General features: G+C 18.4%; 7 protein-coding genes across 7 annotated transcripts; 1 reads left to right on the top strand and 6 right to left on the bottom strand.

Annotated features, from left to right (window-relative positions):
* Positions 1-536: 536 nt before the first annotated feature.
* Positions 537-3,820, bottom strand: PADL01_1131400 (conserved membrane protein, unknown function; the record flags this gene model as incomplete). Its single annotated transcript, XM_028682786.1, has 2 exons — positions 537-686; positions 791-3,820. 2 exons carry the CDS (start codon positions 3,818-3,820, stop codon positions 537-539), a joined length of 3,180 nt encoding a protein of 1,059 aa, XP_028539029.1.
* A 1,597-nt stretch (positions 3,821-5,417) lies between these two features.
* PADL01_1131300 (conserved Plasmodium protein, unknown function) lies at positions 5,418-5,507 on the bottom strand (the record flags this gene model as incomplete). The annotated part of the gene is made up of 1 exon (XM_028682785.1): positions 5,418-5,507. One exon carries the CDS (start codon positions 5,505-5,507, stop codon positions 5,418-5,420), a length of 90 nt encoding a protein of 29 aa, XP_028539028.1.
* A 1,544-nt stretch (positions 5,508-7,051) lies between these two features.
* On the bottom strand, positions 7,052-7,648 carry PADL01_1131200 (glycine cleavage system H protein; the record flags this gene model as incomplete). The annotated part of the gene is made up of 1 exon (XM_028682784.1): positions 7,052-7,648. One exon carries the CDS (start codon positions 7,646-7,648, stop codon positions 7,052-7,054), a length of 597 nt encoding a protein of 198 aa, XP_028539027.1.
* A 1,419-nt stretch (positions 7,649-9,067) lies between these two features.
* PADL01_1131100 (aquaglyceroporin) lies at positions 9,068-9,844 on the bottom strand (the record flags this gene model as incomplete). The annotated part of the gene is made up of 1 exon (XM_028682783.1): positions 9,068-9,844. The coding sequence occupies one exon, from the start codon at positions 9,842-9,844 to the stop codon at positions 9,068-9,070; it is 777 nt and encodes a 258-aa protein (XP_028539026.1).
* Positions 9,845-11,600: 1,756 nt separating this feature from the next.
* On the bottom strand, positions 11,601-12,602 carry PADL01_1131000 (mitochondrial ribosomal protein L2 precursor; the record flags this gene model as incomplete). The annotated part of the gene is made up of 1 exon (XM_028682782.1): positions 11,601-12,602. The coding sequence occupies one exon, from the start codon at positions 12,600-12,602 to the stop codon at positions 11,601-11,603; it is 1,002 nt and encodes a 333-aa protein (XP_028539025.1).
* Positions 12,603-13,374: 772 nt separating this feature from the next.
* PADL01_1130900 (pre-mRNA-splicing factor 38A, putative) lies at positions 13,375-14,752 on the top strand (the record flags this gene model as incomplete). The annotated part of the gene is made up of 2 exons (XM_028682779.1): positions 13,375-13,504; positions 13,689-14,752. The coding sequence occupies 2 exons, from the start codon at positions 13,375-13,377 to the stop codon at positions 14,750-14,752; spliced, it is 1,194 nt and encodes a 397-aa protein (XP_028539024.1).
* Positions 14,753-14,906: 154 nt separating this feature from the next.
* PADL01_1130800 (amino acid transporter, putative) lies at positions 14,907-19,184 on the bottom strand (the record flags this gene model as incomplete). The annotated part of the gene is made up of 1 exon (XM_028682778.1): positions 14,907-19,184. The coding sequence occupies one exon, from the start codon at positions 19,182-19,184 to the stop codon at positions 14,907-14,909; it is 4,278 nt and encodes a 1,425-aa protein (XP_028539023.1).
* Positions 19,185-20,354: the final 1,170 nt, after the last annotated feature.

The raw sequence follows: 20,354 nt of genomic DNA, 5'->3' as shown, positions 1-20,354 counted from the left end.
TTTCTACAATAACTAACCGCGTTTTTACCATAATATATATTTTAATTATATCATATAATTATAATATGTCCGTGTGAATATTATCTGTCCTAATATATATATATACATATATGTGTATACTTTCATTTCATAATACATATTAATTATTATTAATATTTTAAAAGAACCTTAGAATATAATAAATATATGTATATATTTAAAATAATATAACTTTCCTAATTTTTATATTTTAAAATATATTCAACATTTTCATCATTATTATACTTAACTGTAATACAACTATTATATCAGAACTATTGAAACATAGATATTAGAGTTTTTTTCTTTTTTTTTTTTTTATAATTTAAAAGTAAGATATATATGAAAATATATAAATATAAATATATATATATATATTTATATATGTGTTATTTTTTAAATAAAACTAACTTTATGTTTAAAAAATGAAAAAAAAAAAAAAAAAAAAATTTTAAGACAAAAAATTTTATAAAAATAAATATAAAAATATCCTGGAAAGGTATTTCTATTTTTTCACTTTAATGTGTATAAGTTTTCATTTTGTTATATTCTTCTACATCTTTTTGTGCCATCATTTTAATTTTCTTGTATTTTTCTTGGTTTCTTCTTTTTCGGTCTCGTTCGTCTTTAGCTTTTAGAGCCAAGATATAATTATTCTCCTTCCTCATCTATAAAAATAAAAATAATAAATAAATGTAAATATAAATATTAATATATATATATATATATATACATTTTTGTAATAACATATATGTGTGCATATTTTTATTACCTCGTTATAATCAAACTTTCTCTGTTGCTTGATTTTTTTTTTAATACTTTTCATTTCAGCCAATTTGGTTTGATTATTTTGCATAAAAATAAAATCTTTTGGATTTTGGTTATTTGCATATTTGGGTGTAAAGAAAGAAATATTCCCTTGTGTTGTAGTTTTATGTATGATTGGTTTGATATCTTGATGTTGTGAATATTCAATTAATTTAAATATATATAATAATATAATTAAATATTTTTCATACAGTTCATTTGTTTTTTCATCTTCAAATGAGAAATCATTTCCATCTTTATTATTAACATTTTTAGCAATATTAGTAATATTTATAAAATCTAATTTAATATTATTTGTGACTATAAATTTTAAGAAATTCATATACAGATAAAATAAACTTGGAATAATAACATGGTTTATTAATATGTATATATTAATATGATTATCTATATAAATTTTCAAAAAGAAAAATATGTTTCTAAAAATAATAAAAGATAAATCAAATTTGTCATACATATTATTATTATTATTATTGTTGTTGTTGCTGTTATTATTTTGGATTTTTTGTTTTTCCTTTTCAAATTCGTTGGGTTTTATATTTTTGTCAACGATGCCCTCTTTAACACTTGTTATATGATTATACAACAAGGTGTTTAATATTTTAAAGGACAAATAAAAAAAACTAGGATTATATTCTAAAGTATTTTCCATAATAATATTATACAAGTTTAATAATATCATTGCATTTTTGAATTCTTTTTTATTATAAAATATTCCAAGATCATTAACAATTTGATTATTTATTTCATTATGATCAAAATCTTTACTTTCCTTATTCTTATCACATATAAGATTTTCAAAACAACTAAATGAATAGTGTACCTCCAAGTTTTTTAAAGATACTTCGATATTATCATAATTTTCATACGTACTAATATGAAATACCCAATCATATTTTTGATAATCCTTTAAATGTAATAAATTAGCATTGTTTGTATAAAAATAATTATAAAACATGAATTCCAATATTTCTATAATATAACATATAATTGGATGTTTTTGTTGATTATAATTATTTATATTATTTATATTATTTATATTGTTTATATTATTTATATCTTCTTTTAAGTAATTCATTTTATATAATAATTTCTCATCACTTATATTATTTTTATTAATATCTAAAAAATAATTATTATTTATTATTACATCATTTTCATTATCCAATATTTTATTCTCTGCTACATTAGACATATTATTATCATCAATAAAATTATTTATTGGATAAACTGTTAATGTTAAAAATAGTATAGCAAAATGAATATTTGAAATATATATATTTTCATTATTATAATTTTCGAATATAGTAGTAAACATATCAACACTTTTTAATATTCTTCTATATATATATACATCAATTTTCTTATTTGCATTATGCTCATTTAATATTACATAATCTTGTAACACTTTTTTCTTATTCTTAAAAAAAATATTTGTTTTTACTTTTCTTTGAATTTTAGAGAATACAATTAAAAGTAAAAAAGATATATATAAATAAAATTCAGCTTTCATTTCATGACAATATTTTACAATTATATCTTCATAACATCCTAATAGTTCACATACTTTCATATTATATTTTAAACATTTATATATATTTAATATGAAATAATCAATTAATGAGAAAAAAAAAGAAAAGTGATATATACTTTTCGTCGCTTTTGTATTAAACATATTTATATAATATATTCTGTATAAAATTTTTTCTTGAGTTTCAAAATTATAATCATCAAGTAATAATATTACATCTTTTATATCATATTCTTTATTCTTTATATATATATATATAGGTATATTTTCTTTTTCTTCTTCTGTATTATTAATAAAATAATTACATATATTTATATTATCACCAATTTTGTATTTTTCCAATAATTCATTTAATTTCTCTTTTGATATATTTTCATTGGACACTTTTTTTTTCGAAGGTAATGTTTCTTTATTAAATAATTTATTAATTTCTTCATTATCACTATTATCAGTATGATAACTATTATAATTTGTTAATTCATCTTGTGAGTCATTGTTTGTTTTGAGATAATTACTTTTATGTTCATTCTTGTCATGGTTGAACATTGGATTATCATGTGAATATATATTTTGATTATCATCAGATTCTTCTTCTTCATCATCTAATTGTTCATCGTCTTCATCATCTAATTGTTCATCGTCTTCATCATCTAATTCGTCTTCATCATCTAATTCGTCTTCATCATCTAATTCGTCTTCATCATCTAATTCGTCTTCATCATCATCGTCATCATCATCTTCATCACCACCATCATCATCATCTTCTTCTACATCTTCATCATAATCATAACAATTTTGTTTTCCTTTTTCGGTGCCTCCCCTTTTATTTGAAGCATCAACCTTTATATCTTGTTTCTCTCTCGATTCATGAGTAACCTTGTTTAATTTATTCTTCTTATTTTCTATAACAACACCATTTGTTGCTCCACCTTTAGTTCCATTTACACCAAGAACATTTTTTTGAATTTCATCAAAATGTTCATCAAATTTACGTAATTTTTCTTTTATTTCATATTTTTTTAATTTCCATATTTTTTTTTCTTCAATTTTATCCAACATAACATTATATTTCTTATTCCTTTTTATTTTATTATCATTCAAATTTTCTTGATCATTTTCATTTACCGAATTATCAGAATGTATAAAATCATTTGTACTTATATGTCTTGATTTAAATAAAAGATCATCATTTAAATTAAAAATATTTTTCCTTTCAAGTTTCCTATTTTTATGAAACCATTTATTTTTTTTCCTTTTATCAATAAATTTATTTGTTTTATTTTCATTTTTATAATACTTCAAAATACTTTTATATTTATTACTTGAATCTTTTTTCTTAGATAATTCTATGTTGTTATTCTTGGTGTTCCATTTAGCAGATCTTATGATATTCCTTTTCCTGTTATTATTTTTTTTCTTACTATCAAATATATTTACTTTCATATTTATTGATTCTATAAAATATGAAACGTTCATAAAATAATTTTATGTACTATTTTTAAACATTCAACGTTACTTCTTTATTTTTCATTTTAATTATAGTTGTTAATGTATAATAATGTATATATGTCAAGAGGTAGATATATTTGCTTTTTTTTTTTTTTTTTTTATATTTTTCTTTGTTCCTTAAATTTTACGTTTAAAAAATTAAATAGTATAGAAAAGGAAACATATATATATATAAATATTTTGGATGTTTTTATGATAAATATAAGTAAAAATATTATTTATATATTATAACATCATTTATATATATATATATATAATATATATATATATTTTTTTTTTTTTTTGCTGTTACAATATATATATATTATATATCATTAATGAAAAATAAAAAATACAACTTCTATATAATTTAATTTCTTTTGTAACGAACAAAAAAAAATATAATATATTTTTTTTTTTTCCCCATTAGCATTATATATATTATACATTAGTAAATATTATATACATAATTATATATATATATATATATATATATATATGAATATTAAAAAAGAAACGCTTATAATATGCATATATTACAAATATATATACATATATAATATTAAAATAATAAAATAATTTTATAATATAGAATAATTAATACATTATATATATATATATATATATATATATTTATCAATTTTATATATTCTCATAATAAAATTCATATTTTATTATTTCATGTATAAATGATTTCCCTTCAAGGTTATATTTCTATAACATGACTTTTTACATCATGATAAGAATTATGAAGTCATTATGAGCTTTTAATTATTAAATAAAATATAAATAAAAATATATGTATGTTATGATTAATATAATATATTACTGTACTTTTGATGTTTATTAAAACATTTTAATTTTTTATTAAAAAATGAAACATTTACATTTACGAAAAAAAGAAAAAGGAAAAATACTACTATTTTATAATTTGTAACCTTTCTAATATTTCTGTGTATAAACTAATTTATATAAATAAAAACGTTCTTAGTTTTTATTAAAATACAAAGGGTTGTAATTTAAAAAATATATATATATATATATATATATAAAACAAAGATATATGAATCTCAAGCTAATTAATGCTATAAATATATAAATATATAAATATATAAAAATGAATAAATAAAATAAAAAATAAATGTCTTATATATATATATGTATTAATTAATATTTATTTATAATGCCTATGTATATTTATTTTATATATGTTAAAAAAAAAAATAGTTGATTCCACATTTATAATTCCTTATAAAATAATTTCTTCATTTCATAATTTACAGTATATTTTTTTATTTTTAATTTAAAAAACTGTATAATTCTCTTCTTATTAATATATATATATATATATATATATATTTATATATATTTTTGATTATTCAGAAGGATATGTACTTGATAAAATTTCCATTTTTGGGTTTAGCATTTAAACAAAACCAAATAAAATATTTCATATTATAATCCATTTATATTTATGTTACATTATAGAATATACATATTTACATCAGAAAAACAATTGTCTATTCTCCATCTTAGAAAAAAGAATTGTATATCAATTCAGTTTTATAATTCCATTCATAATTAATAATACTATTAGAGCCACCAAAGCAAAAATTAATAATCCACATAAACAGCAACACATTTTTAATTTTTTCTTTTTTTTATTTCTTATTATGTTGTATCAATCTGTTAAATAATAAAAAAAAAAAAAAAAAAAAAAAAAAAGCAACACAAAAGAAAAGAAAACAAAACAAAACAAATTAAAAAAAAAAAAAAAAAACAAAAATGAAATAAAATAAAATAAAAACAATAAGAAACACGAAAAAAATTAAAAAATGAAAGAAAATAACGTCTTTCAAATATATATAAAATATGATATGTCGATTATTTAAAAATAATTAATGATAAAATAAATATTCTATATTTTCTTTACATTAAATAATGATGAAAAAGAAATTTTTTTTTTTTTTTCTTCAGAATTTTTTTATATCATTTTAAATATCGTATATAAGATTTATAAAAATATAAAATTTTTTTTTAAAAAATTTTCTTTTCTTATATAATGTTACATATGTATTTATTTTATAAGGTATCCACATATCTACCAATATTTATTTATTTTTATATATATTTATCTTTAAAATAAAATAATTATATATGTATCACATTTTTTTGTGGACATTTTTTTAATTTCAATTTAAAAGAAAAAATAAATTAAAATAAAATAAAATAAAAAATAAGTTGTAGTAGTGCGTAATATTAAAAATAAATCGAAATGATAAATAATCAAACATTATGTGTATATGCAAAAATTGTTATGATTTTATTTTTCAAAAAAATAAAACATATATATAATATATATATATTATATATTTTATTTGTATATGTTTATTTTAATATATATGTTTTTTTTTTTTTTTTTTTTTTTTTTTTTTTTCTGGACAATTCAGGAAAAATAAGGAAAAAAGAAAATTTTTTTGGATAATTTATTAAAATATTTTCATGTTATTAAACAATCCAATTACATAACATAAAAAATAAATTAGTATGTTATATATATATATATATATATATATATATATATTTATTTATATATATATATTTTATACATATAATTTCAATATGCACATGTATGAATTTAAAAGACAAAAAAAATTAAAAAATAATGACATTAAAAAAAAAAAAAAATACAATAAAAAATTCAAGTATAAATAGGAATATATTAAATATGAAGTTATATAATAAAAATGAGAAATTTATTAGAACTATAAACATATCATATAATATATATATATATACATATATTTTTATTTATTTATAACGTTTAGTTAATTTGCTTTAATAATACCATATTTAGGTTAATTATTATTTTAATTCATAATTTCATTTTATAATATACAAAAAAAAAATATACATACCAAGAACTTTTGTGCTATATATGAATGCCAAAAAATATATTTCATATTTTATCCATCATTGATAAATATATTTTACCTAAATATAGGAAATATTAAAATTTTTATTTCTACAATCTTATTTGTTTATCATAAAACTAATAATGATTTTACAATTGATATATTTACATCCATATTTTTGTATTAATTTTGATCTGTCAAATAAATTAAGCATAATTTTTTTTTTTTTTTTTTTTTTTTTTATATAACTCCTTACTTTTATATTTGTTCATTATTTTGCCCCCTTATTTTCAATATTTTTCATATCATTTATATCAAATATTTTATTTTTATTTTTTTCTTCCATACAATTAATTTCATTTTGCTCTATTTTCTTTTCTTCATTTTGTTCTTCCTCTTCACACATTTTTTCATATTCTGAAATATTCATAATTTCTTTTTCATTTATTTGACTTGCTTCTAATTCCATAATCCATCCATCCATTTCTGATTGCTCATTCATTAAATTCACGTTATCTATGATCTTATTATTTATATTTATAATTTTCCCACTTACAGGAGTATATACATCTCCGACACTCTTAACACTTTCAATTGTTGCTATACAATCTCCTTTTTTTACATGATCATTTATATTATGTGATACATCCACGTACACTATTTCTCCTAGTTTATCAGTTCCATAATTACTAATTCCTATTTTACATTTGACATTAGTCATATCTTTTGTGTTCTTCAAATTACCATCCTCAATTTTTATATATTCATGTGTTTTTGTATAATAGGTTATAGCCCTTTTGAAATAATTATTCGAAAAACGTTTATAAATAACACAGTTAGGAAAAATCACTTTTCTTAGCTTTATCATTGATAAAATTAAAAATATAATATTGTGAGAATAAAATGAAACATATACATATATATATATATATATATATATATATATATAATTGAAGAATTCAAAAATGGAACATATATTTCATAAATATCATGAAAACGTTCAAAATTGTATGTTTCATAAAATATTGTTCAGTTTATAATGTATATGTTTAATTTTAAGAAAGCTTTATTCTATAATTTCTTGAATTCTCAAAATCAAAAATATCTATATATATATATAATATGTTATTGTTTAATAATATATACATGATAATATTCAATTTTTTTTTTTTTTTATATTTATATTTATAAATTCATATTATAAATATAAATATATTTATATATTAATTGCATAAATTCATTAATAAGATCTATATATTTTTTATTACGTTCAGAAATAACTTCTCTTAAACATATATTTAACAACATTTTAATATATTACACAGTTCTAGGATGGTGACAAATTACGATATTAGTCATATATCATTTCACAAAATAAAATTTGATTATTGAATTATATAACAATAGTTTAAAAGGCACAAATATATATATATATATATATATATATATATATTAATCATTTATTTTAATTTCATTGTATAATGGTGCCTTTTTTTCTTTTCTTTTTTTTTTTTTTTTTTTTTCCTCCCTCACAAACTTTTTTATTATGCATAAAGTGGTAATATATAAATATCTATTTATATACCCATATAATATTTCTAATATTCTTTCGATTTATCTCAAAAAATATATATATATAGATATATTTATTTATTTGTTTATTTGTTTGTTCATTTTCATATTCTTCAGGAAGAATATATATTCGACATCGTCAAATAAGTTAATATGTATATGTAGAAATATATGTAAAATGAATGAATCCTTCATTATTATATTTAAATATTAAAAACTATACTTCCATATATATAATACTTTGATATAGGTAAAATATATATATAACAATGGATTATTCACACATAAAAAAAATTCATATTTTGGTATAACACAAATATATATATATATATATATATATATACACATATTTGTAGGCTAATATTCATTTATATACGTATAATGAAAAATTGCAGAATTATGTATATTCATTTAAAGAAAAATAATAAAATTATAATGAAATTAAAAAGATATGAAGCATAATGAATATCATAATGAAATATTAAAAGAAAAAAATTTACATCTTTATAAAATGTACAAAAATCATTAACGGATACAAATCCCAAAATAATGAATTCTTAAGATAATACTAAATATAAAAATAAAATAGGGATGTCAAAAAAAAAAAAAAAAAAAAAAAAAAAAAATATATATTATATGTATGTATATATATATATATATTTTATGTGGTAAAAATAAATTTGGTTTCTTCATTTTTATGCCGTATGATGTATGATTACAAATCTACACCATCCTTTTCATTATTTGCAAGATCGACTAAGGGGCAAATAACTTTATCATAGAACTGACAAAAGACTACACTACCTACACATGGAGCTACAAGAGGTACCCAAAAATAACAATTATCTTTTGTAAATGTAGCTTTTCCATATGCGATTAGAGATAAAAATCTGGCTCCTAAATCTCTTGAAGGGTTAAGAGCAAATCCAGTATTTCCACCGAAAGTTATACCAATACATAAAATAATTAATCCAACAACTGAGCTAAGTTTTAATATGTGAAATTTTCCACATATATTTTCATCAACTACTACTAATATTACTAGTAATAATATACCAGTTAATAATAATTCATTAAAAAATGCACCAGTTAAACTTATGGCTTCATTTTTACTAGTTTCCCATGCAAATTGAGGAATCTTACTACTAGATATAAATCCATAATATAATCCATATACAGTTGATGTTCCTACAAATGCTCCTAATAATTGTGCAATGAAATATAAAGGTATCTTTTTAAAATCAAATTTATTAATAGATGATAAACCTACTGAAACAGCTAAATTTAAATGTGCACCACTCAATTTTGCTGATACTAATATACCAAAAAATACTGCTAAACCCCAACCGAAACATAATTTATACCAATCGCTAGATAATCCAGTTGTATGGAAATTTGCTGTAGCTCCTTCACCAAGAAACATTAAAACGAAGGTTCCTAAAAATTCTCCAATGAATTCCCTAATATATGATTTATAAAATAACTTATGCATTGTGATATATAGTTCAAATAATAAAAAAAAAAAAAAATAATGTAATATTTAAATTATGAATACGTTATAATTATTATCCCTTTTATATATAACAATAATATTTAATAATATTATGTATTTATATTTCTTATGATATTTTGCTATGACACGCAAATAATTTTCTTTTTTTCAAAATTTAAAGGTATTAAAAAAAAAATAAAAACAAAAATTAAAATAAAATAAAATAAATAAAAAAAAAAAAAAAATAATAAAAAAAAAATTAAAAAAAAAATTAAAAAAAAAAAATACGTATGCAAAATATATATCATATTTATATTTATTCAATTAAAAATATATATATATATATATTATTATATATATAATTTTTATGCATATATTAAAAAATGTTCCTCGCAATGTGTACATAATATTTTAAAGAAAAAAAAATTTATATCATGGAGAAAAAGTATTTAAAATTAAGATATATTATTTAAAAATTAATCATATAAAATATATATATATATATATATATATATATATGCAAAAAATCAAATTATATTTTTCATCATACATTATAAAATAAGACGCAATTAAAAAATAATATATATATGTTTTTTTTTTTTTTTTGAAAAGAAAATAAATAAAGATATATAAATATCACATAATTTATAGGAGTATTATTTTTGATACTAAATGGTAGAAAAAAAAAAAAAGGAATAAAAAATTATACATATATAATATTTAATAAGATATATTGATATCTGCAAGGATACACACATTTGGGATATACGTTTAGTGAATTTATTTCAATAAAATAATATTATATATATATATATATATATATAACATATATAAATAGTGTTATTTTTTTTTGAGAATATCTTTTATGTATCAAGTTTTTTCAAAAAAGAGTTATAATTAAAAATATATAAGAAAATAATAAATTATACTGTACTCATTTGTATAAGTACAATTTATTTTTATTTATATATTTGTTTAAAAAAAAAAAAAAAGTACACATAATATATAACGAAAAAAAATAAAAAAATAAAAAAATAAAAAATGAAAACGATATAATATTTGGGGTTAAAATTTATGAAAAATATAGGGCTTCATATAACATATGCCATATATTAATATAAAAATATTTACACAAAAAAATAAAAAATAAAAAAAAGTATAAAAACAAAATTGTTATGAATAAAATATCACATCATATCATTCTATAATTATCCATAAATGAATATAAAAAAAAAGTAAAAAGGCAATTTAAAAAAATGACACATGCTTATTTGTAAAATTAATATAGTGCATTTATAATATATAAATAATAAATGTTTATCTGAATGTTTCTTAAAATGGTATAATATATATATATATATATGTGGATTCATATAAAAAGATAATTTTAAATTTACCGCATTATATTGTGAATGATGATTTTTTTTTTTTTTTCCCCTTCCTCCAGTCTATTATTTACAAGGCATTTATATATAAATATAAACATCAATATATATATATATATATATATATATATATATATTTATATTTATTTATTCATTCAATTTTGTGTATACTTTGATTGGGCTCATGCTTCCATTGCTCAACAAATTAAACAACAAAAAAAATTATAAAACAAAAACAATTCCCATGGTGCAAAAATATATTGCACATATAATATATATATATATATTTTTTTTTTTATGTACCTTCTTAAAAATAAAAAGGTGTACATAATATTCTTTATACATATAATATATATATATATATATTTTCATCACGATTTAACACCGTACTTTTTTTGTAAACGGCCACATATGTTTCTCCTTATAATTAATCCAAGAGGTTTTTTCTTACTCCTTGTTTTATATCCATCTCTACATATACCCCATAAGGAACACTTTGGTCTTTTGGTATGTTTTTTACTAGTACCTCCTCCATGTGGATGTTTTGAAGGGTTCATGGCAACTCCTCTAACGACTGGTCTTTTTCCTAACCATCTATTAACCCCTGCTTTTCCTAGAATTCTCATATGTCTTTCTAAATTTGAAACTTGTCCAATTGTTGCCCAACATTGTAAAGGAAATTTTCTAATCTCAGTAGATTTTAATTTAATTGTTGCATATTCATTGTCTTTACTAATTATCGTTGCGTATGTACCAGCTGCCCTTATTAACTGTCCCCCTGCTCCTGGTCTCATTTCAATATTATGAATAATACTTCCGACAGGAATATTTTGTAATGGTAAAGAATTTCCAGGGTTAATATTTGCATACTTGCTTGCTATAATTTTATCTCCAGGCCTTAATAATAAAGGAGCTAATATATATGATAATACACCATCTTCATATTGAATCAGTGCTATATGTGCACTTCGAGATGGATCATATTCTATTCGTAATACAGTACTATATATATCTTTTCTTGATCTTTTAAAATCAATAAATCTTAATCTCTGAGCATGTCCTCCACCTCTATGACGAACAGTTATTTTTCCTACATTATTTCTTCCAGAATTTTTTATTCTTGGACATGATAATTTTTTTATAACCCTACCTTTGTATAATACCAAAGGATTATTTTCCAACAGCTTCTCTAATCTTTGTTGTTTGGCCATAGTAAAAGCTGTCATAATATCTGGCTTTATTTCTTTTTTAGGATAAAATGTTTCGAAATCTATATAATCAGGCACATTCTTCTTTATATTGGGAGAATACAAACTTGAAAATCTTCTTATAATATTTTTATTAATTCGAATTAAAAATTGCAATCCATTCATTATATTGTATATAATATTAACAAAAAAAAAAAAAAAAAAAAAAAAAAAAAAAAAATTCTATTTCTTTTTTTATTTCCTTAACTGGTAAAATGAACTGACAAATATATCACATATATGTAACATTAATTTTGGGTACATATTAAATTGTAATACATCCTTTAATTTAATTATTTTATTTTATTTTCTTTTTATTTTGTAATGATAATCATAAGGAATAAAATATATTGACAAATAAAAAAAAAAAAATAAAATAAAATAAAATAAAATAATAAATGAAATTATAGTACAATGGAGGAAAAGAATATTTGCGTATATATGCGTAAAATACAATTGTATATATATTAGCATACCACAAAAGAAGGCCATATTAAAATATATATATAATATATATATATTATAATTATTATATTATTATAGTAATATCATTTTATTTATTTTTTTTTAAATAAAAAGAATGAAAAGAAAAAAATTAAATAATATATATATATATATATATATATATTAATATGATTATCTATTAATAATAATTTTTCAATATATATATATATATATATATATATATTTATTTATTTATTTATATTTATATTATATATATGTTTTATAAAAATTAACTTGAAATGACAATTGGAGATGCAAAAAAGATGACTTTAAAAAAAAAAAAAAAAATTTTCATTTAAAAAAGAACTAAAAATAGGGGAAATAAAAAGGAGATTATTTCTTCGAGAATATTTCCATATAATTAACATTTTTTATATAAATAAATAATGTAAGTATGGCTAACCGCACTGATGCCAGTGCTATAAAATTTTTTGGGTCCAATCCACAATACTTAATATCAAATATAATAAGAAGTAAAATATATGATAGCCCATATTGGAAGGAAAAATGTTTTGCTCTGACATGTAATAAAATTATATATTAATTATTATTATGTTGTTGTTTTTTTTTGATGTATTCATTGGGATAAATATATATATTACATATGTATTATAATTGTATTATTATATTATTCATTATATTATATTATTTATTTTTATTATTTTTATTATTTTTATTATTTTTTTTTTTTTTTTTATTTTTTTGTAGCCGAATCGATTATTGACCAAGCGATAAATTTAAAATACGTAGGTGGTACCTACGGGGGTAATAGAAAGCCCACACGTTTTTTATGCTTAATTTTAAAACTGTTACAAATTCAACCTGATAAAGATATAATATATGAATATATAAAAAATGAAGACTTTATATATTTAAGAGCACTAGGTATATTTTATTTAAGGTTAATAGGGAAGAGCTTAGAAATATATAATCATTTAGAACCCATATTATTTGATTATAGAAAAATTAGAATGCGATTACAAAATGGTACATTTGAAAAAATATATATGGACGTATTTGTTGATAATTGTTTAATTTTAAATAATTTTCTAGATGTGGATTTTCCAACCTTGACAAAGAGACAAGTGTTAGAAGAAAATAATTTATTAGAAAAAAAAAATTTAGAATATTACAAAGTATTATTGAACATTTCTTCAGATAATGAACTGTTTCAGAATAAGCAGGATACACATAATAAAGATAAGGAGGAGGTTAGAAAAAATAAGAATGAATATAAACAAAGGGATATGTTAGAAAGACATAAAAAATTTAATAAATATTCATCAGAAGACGATCATAATTATCATAAAAACGAAAGAAATTGTCATAAGGACAAAAAACACAATAAAATATATAATAATAAATATAATAAGTATGATGAGAAGGAAAAATACCATCATTCTGATTATAGTAGTGATCTGGATAGAAAAAATAAAAAAAAAAAAAGAACACATTCGAAATATGATTATAAAAAAAAAAAAGAAAAACGAAAATACTCATCGGATAGTAAAAATTCTTTTACAAGTTCAGAATATAGTGTTGAAAATAAAAAAGAAGAATATGATAAAAAAAAAAAAAAAAAGTTATTCTTTTTAAAAAAACAAAAAAAAAAAGAAAATTATCATTCAAGTTCTCAAAGCAATGATAGTTATGATGAAAAAAAAAAAAAAAAAATGGATAATTCATTTTGTGATGAAACTAAAAAGGACGAATTGTCTGTTGATAGGTGGAATGAAATTAGGAAGGAGTTGGGTATGAAACCTCTTAAATAAGACAAAAATTAATATTTGTATTTATAAAAATATTATTATTTTTTTAAAAATAATTTACAAATTATTTGTTTCGCAAAAATATACACATGTATATATATATATATATATATATATATATATATATATATTGTACATTTATTTTTTTTTTTTTATTTTATTTATTTTTATTTTTTTGTGTGAAATGGTCAAGCCTTGATCCTTGACATATAAGACCTAAAATATAACTTTCATATTGTGCTTTATCATAAAAAAGAAATTTTTTGTCTATAATGTTTTCACAATTTTCATAATCCTTTTTTAATGATTGTTTAAAACTTTCTGTTTTCAAATGTTTGTTTATATGTGTCCAAATGTATGAAGGCATAATATATTGAACCGGTAATATTTCTTCAAAAAAAAAAATAGATCTTGTATATAAAAGATTTATTGGCTTCCTTTTTTTATATTCTATATCATTTATATTATAAAGCTTATTTGGTGTGTTAATAAATATATTGAATTTCTTGTGTTTAAAATAGGAAAAAAAAGAAAACAAGAAAAGAAATATTATAAATAAAATAGTTACAATAATATATATAAGCGTGTTAATATATATATGATGATATATATAGTTGTCTTTATTTTGTCCATCCTTCCTTTTATGGTATTCATTTATTGTATTGTTATTTAATAAATTTTGAGTATTATTATTTTTTTGATTGAATTTCTTTTTTTCCATTTTTTCATTTTTATCAAATGTTTTTCTTAAATAATAAAAATCGTCATTAGTATATTTTATATATGATTTATTTATATTGTTAAGATAATATTTGGACTTATCATTTTGGATATCATTATTTTGTTTTAATTTGTTATATAATTTATTATTTTCATACACTTGATGTAATAAATTAGATATTAGTATAAATATAAAAATAGTTGTTATGAAATATTTTAATAAAAAACACCACATTGTTGTAAGTTTTTGAGGAATATGAAATTTGTAAATTTTATTCCTTTTAATATTATTATTATTATATTTATTATAATATATTTCTGTATCATATTTTCTATATTTTCCATAGAATATATTATTTAATTTTCTTTTTAACATTATCATATTGAATATATACAAATAACTTATTTTTTGCTTCAATGTTTTTTTAGGTAACTTTATAGAATATAAGAAATATGTATGAACCAAAATAAATTGTATTATGTTCAATATAAGAATAGAAGAAAAGATATATATGTTATTATATATATTATAATAATATGGATATATCAATATTGGTATTAAAAATATGGATAAAAAAAAATGAATAGAAAAATAAAAATATATTTTTTTGTGCTTAATTTTTTTAGATGTATATTCTGAACCATATACCCAAGTTATAGAAATCATTTGAAAAAAGACTATTAATAAATAAATATTATATATGATGTTATAATTTAAAAAAAAACTAATATATGATGTAAAGAAAAATAGATTTAAAAGATTAGCAAAAAAATATAATATTATTATATATATAATAAATCTTTTTTTACTAATCTTTCTAAATATTCTACATTCTTTCAATATGATTATTATAACTTTTATATGAATAGTTAATGTTATTAATAGTACTAATAAAGAAGATAGGAAATATAAAAAACACATCATATTTGAAAAGGGTATATATTTTGATAAAACTAAGAGGTATATAATAATATGATGAGGTATATTATGATATTTTACACTGTTTAATAATAATGAGAAGATTCTATTTTTTTCTTTTTCAATATGAGAAATATTTATGGGGAATATATTATAATAGTCTATAATAAAATTTAATATATTTTCATCATCATAAATACTAATAATATTACTATTACTATTATTATTATTATTGTTATATATGTGTAAAATACATAAATAATAATATGTTATATACGTTATGGTTACTATAAAAGAACCTAATATAATATAATAAGACTTCTTAATCATATTATCTCCTATATTTGTATATGAAGCAAAAATATAATTTATTCCAGTAGAACAATTAATAGAAAATACGACAAGACAAATTATTTTGATAATTAAATAAAAATTAATATATAGAAAATATTCCTTACTAAAAAATATACATCTATTATATTTTGTTGTTACATTTTGATTTTCTGAATATCCTTTTGGTTCTAACATATAGTACAATATAAGTATTTGTAAAAAAACAGTTATGAAAACGATTGATAGGATATAATGTAAACTTTGATTTAAAGACATTGTTTCTATTTTTAATAAGAAATATAACAATATTATTATAACAATTAATGATATTATTTTGCATGCAAACGATAGATTCTCTGTAAAGAAAAGTATTATTTGAATAATTGATATGGAGACACAAGAATGTGGAATATTTTGTTCATATTCGCTTTTTTTACTATAAATAAATATATTTAAATAATCATTTGATTGTTTTTGTGATAAATAATTATCTGATATATCATTTTTTAATAAATATTTAGATTGTATATTATCTTGATGTTTAAACAATGTATGTTCATTTTTTTTGTTCCATTTTATCCACCTACAATTTATATCACTTAAACAATTTTGTTCATTATTTATTTTTTCACATTGTTTCATATCCCAAGGTAATGGTCTCCACACCGAATTTACAACAATCAAAATGGTGCTTATACTATTAGACATATTTCTCATTAGCAAATAAAATAATATTATAAAAGATAGAAGACCTATACCTTTCAATTTTTTTTTTAAAAAACATAAACTATTTACTATACTACATTGTGATAATTGTCCTAATGATAATTCAACTTGAAGTATTGGTAACCCAATAAATATATAAGAAAATAAAATTATCATACATGTTAAAATATAATCTAATTTTGTTCTTAATAATGGTAAATCTAAATAAAAATATATACTTAACGATGCACCTATACAAGAAAATATAAATTGATATAATGCATTCCATTTATTTCTACTATCAATTCTTTCTTGATTAGTTTTTATTTTTTCATTTAACATCATTCTTTTAATATATATATCCATTTCCATCGAACATAATCTTTTTACATCTTTTTTATTTATTTGATTAAATGTATTCCGTTCATTTATTTTATTTATTACACTTTTTTTATTATCATATATATCTAAATTGGTATCTACTTCCATATCTATATTATAACTCCCTGATATATTTCCTTCACCAATATTAATAATATTATTACTAGACCTTTCTGTTTCATAAATAGAATCATTACTTGTATTTATTATATTGGTGTTATTATACATATATTTATATTTACTCATTTGATCATTTTTTTTAATTTGATCATTTTTTTTAATATTATAATTTTTTTCAATTTTATCGTTTATTTTAATTTTATCATTTTTTTTAATTTGATCATTTTTTTTTATTTTTTCATTTTTTTTAATATTATCATTTTTTTTAATTTTATCACTTTTTGTATCATGCAACATTGAACACAACGAATAATCATCATATATATTACCATTACTCTTCTTTTTTATAAGATCATCCAAATATTTATAATACATTTCTACAGATGGGTCATTTTGGGCTTCCTCTATATTCTGTAACATATAAAAATATTGAGTATTTCCAGAGTTTTTTAATTTCATTCTATTTATACTTTGACAGTTTAAAAAAAAATCATCCATATGACAAGTAATAGAGGAATGTTCTTTCGATTCGTTATATATTTTACAGAATTTTTTATTTTTTCTGATAAAAAAATAATATGGTATATAATTTGATGTAATATGATATTCATCATGATATCTTGACTTTTCATTTTTTATATGGCCTATATGTGATAAGGATATAAATTTTTTATTTTTATCTTGTTCCATCAAAGTAGGAAACAAATGAGAACTATCTTTTTTAATAATTGTCGATAAGAAATGGTTACTATTATAAGAAATGGATAAAGAATTTTTATTTTTTCTGTTTCTTTTTTTCTTTAATGATGATATGTTCTTTAGACATTTACATATTTCACTTTCTCCTTTTCTTGAAATATCATTTTTTACAAATTGTTCTTTTATTTTTTTCATTTTATGAATCGCAAATTCATTTAATTCTTCCAATTCTTTTGTTTCATTGAGATCGTAGGAAGATGAGGTGTCATCAATGTGGTTACTCGTTTCTAATTCAAAATTATTGTCATAAAAATTATAATTATAATATTTTAAAAAATCCTTTTTGGAAATATAACAACTTCTTTTAATATGATCATAGTCACAATTATTATATGAATTAATACTTAGTCTGTTTATATACTCTTGATAAATATCAGTGTTTGAAAAATTTAGACATATATTATATAGATACAATTTTAAATCTAAGGTTTCTTTATTATGGGGTAGGTCTAATTTATTCCTCATTTTCTTTTCCAGTTCAAGATGATGATGAGTCATATTAAATGTCTTGTCTGTAATATTAGGGTTTTCCACAATGACAAAATAAAAATAAAAATATATATATATATATATATATATATATTTATATATTTATATATATGCATATATTTATATATATGTATATATTTGTTTATTTAAAAACGCATGTAAAGAATACTCAAGAAAAACACAGGGAAAACATAACAAAATTATAACCTAATTTATTATTATTATTTTTTGGTATTTGTTTATTTGTCTATATATATAATATTAACACATAAAACGTGTAAAAGATATGCACATATATATAGACATGTGTGTGTTTTTTATTTTGTTTTATATGGAACTTTTAATACATTTTTTAAATATTAACTATTCTTTTTATTTTTATAACCATATACATATTGGTTGTATTATGTATATATAAAAGTAAAAATATTTTTGTATAGAAAATGGAACTATTTTTTATTTGTTTTATTTTTGCCACATTACATAAATGAATGTAATTATTTTATTAAAAAAAAAAAAAATATATTTATATATTATGGTATTTTTTTTTTTTTTTTTTTTTTTTTTTTCTTTCTTATTCTACGTGGTATATATATTTACAAAATGGAACTTATTAAATTAAATAACATAAGAAATATTTTCATAAATATTTTACAAGTGATATATTTCAATAAAAAATATTGGTAAGGTTTACATTTTATAGAACATAATTAAAAATAATAAAGATACCTTCATATGTATAATAATACCTATTTAAAAATGATTAAACAAAAACAAAAAAAAAAAAAAAAGGGAACAAATTTTTTTTTTTTTCTTGGTAGACATAAAATTCTATAACATTAATTAAAATAAATTTATAAAAATTTATAAGGATCATCTTTTTGAATTTTTTTTTTTTTTTTTTTTTACTTCTTAATTTTAAAAATTGAAGATGGCAAAAAATAAAAATTAAAGAAACATCCGTGCACCTCATTTAATTCTTTTGATCATTTGTTTTAAATGAATGAATAAATATAAATATATATATATATATATATAATTACAAATAGTGATTTATATTTATATAAATATTAAATAATAACAAATATATTGATTTCAAAAATGATACATACATACATATATATATATATATTATTTATAATTTTGTAGAAAAAAAAAAATCATATTTATTTTTGGGTG

The sequence above is a fragment of the Plasmodium sp. gorilla clade G2 genome (genome assembly GCF_900097015.1).
Source record: "Plasmodium sp. gorilla clade G2 genome assembly, chromosome: 11".
Lineage (NCBI taxonomy): Eukaryota > Apicomplexa > Aconoidasida > Haemosporida > Plasmodiidae > Plasmodium > Plasmodium adleri (nom. inval.).
The sequence above is the reverse complement of the archived record's forward strand: the minus strand, read 5'-3'. Positions and strand labels throughout refer to the sequence as shown.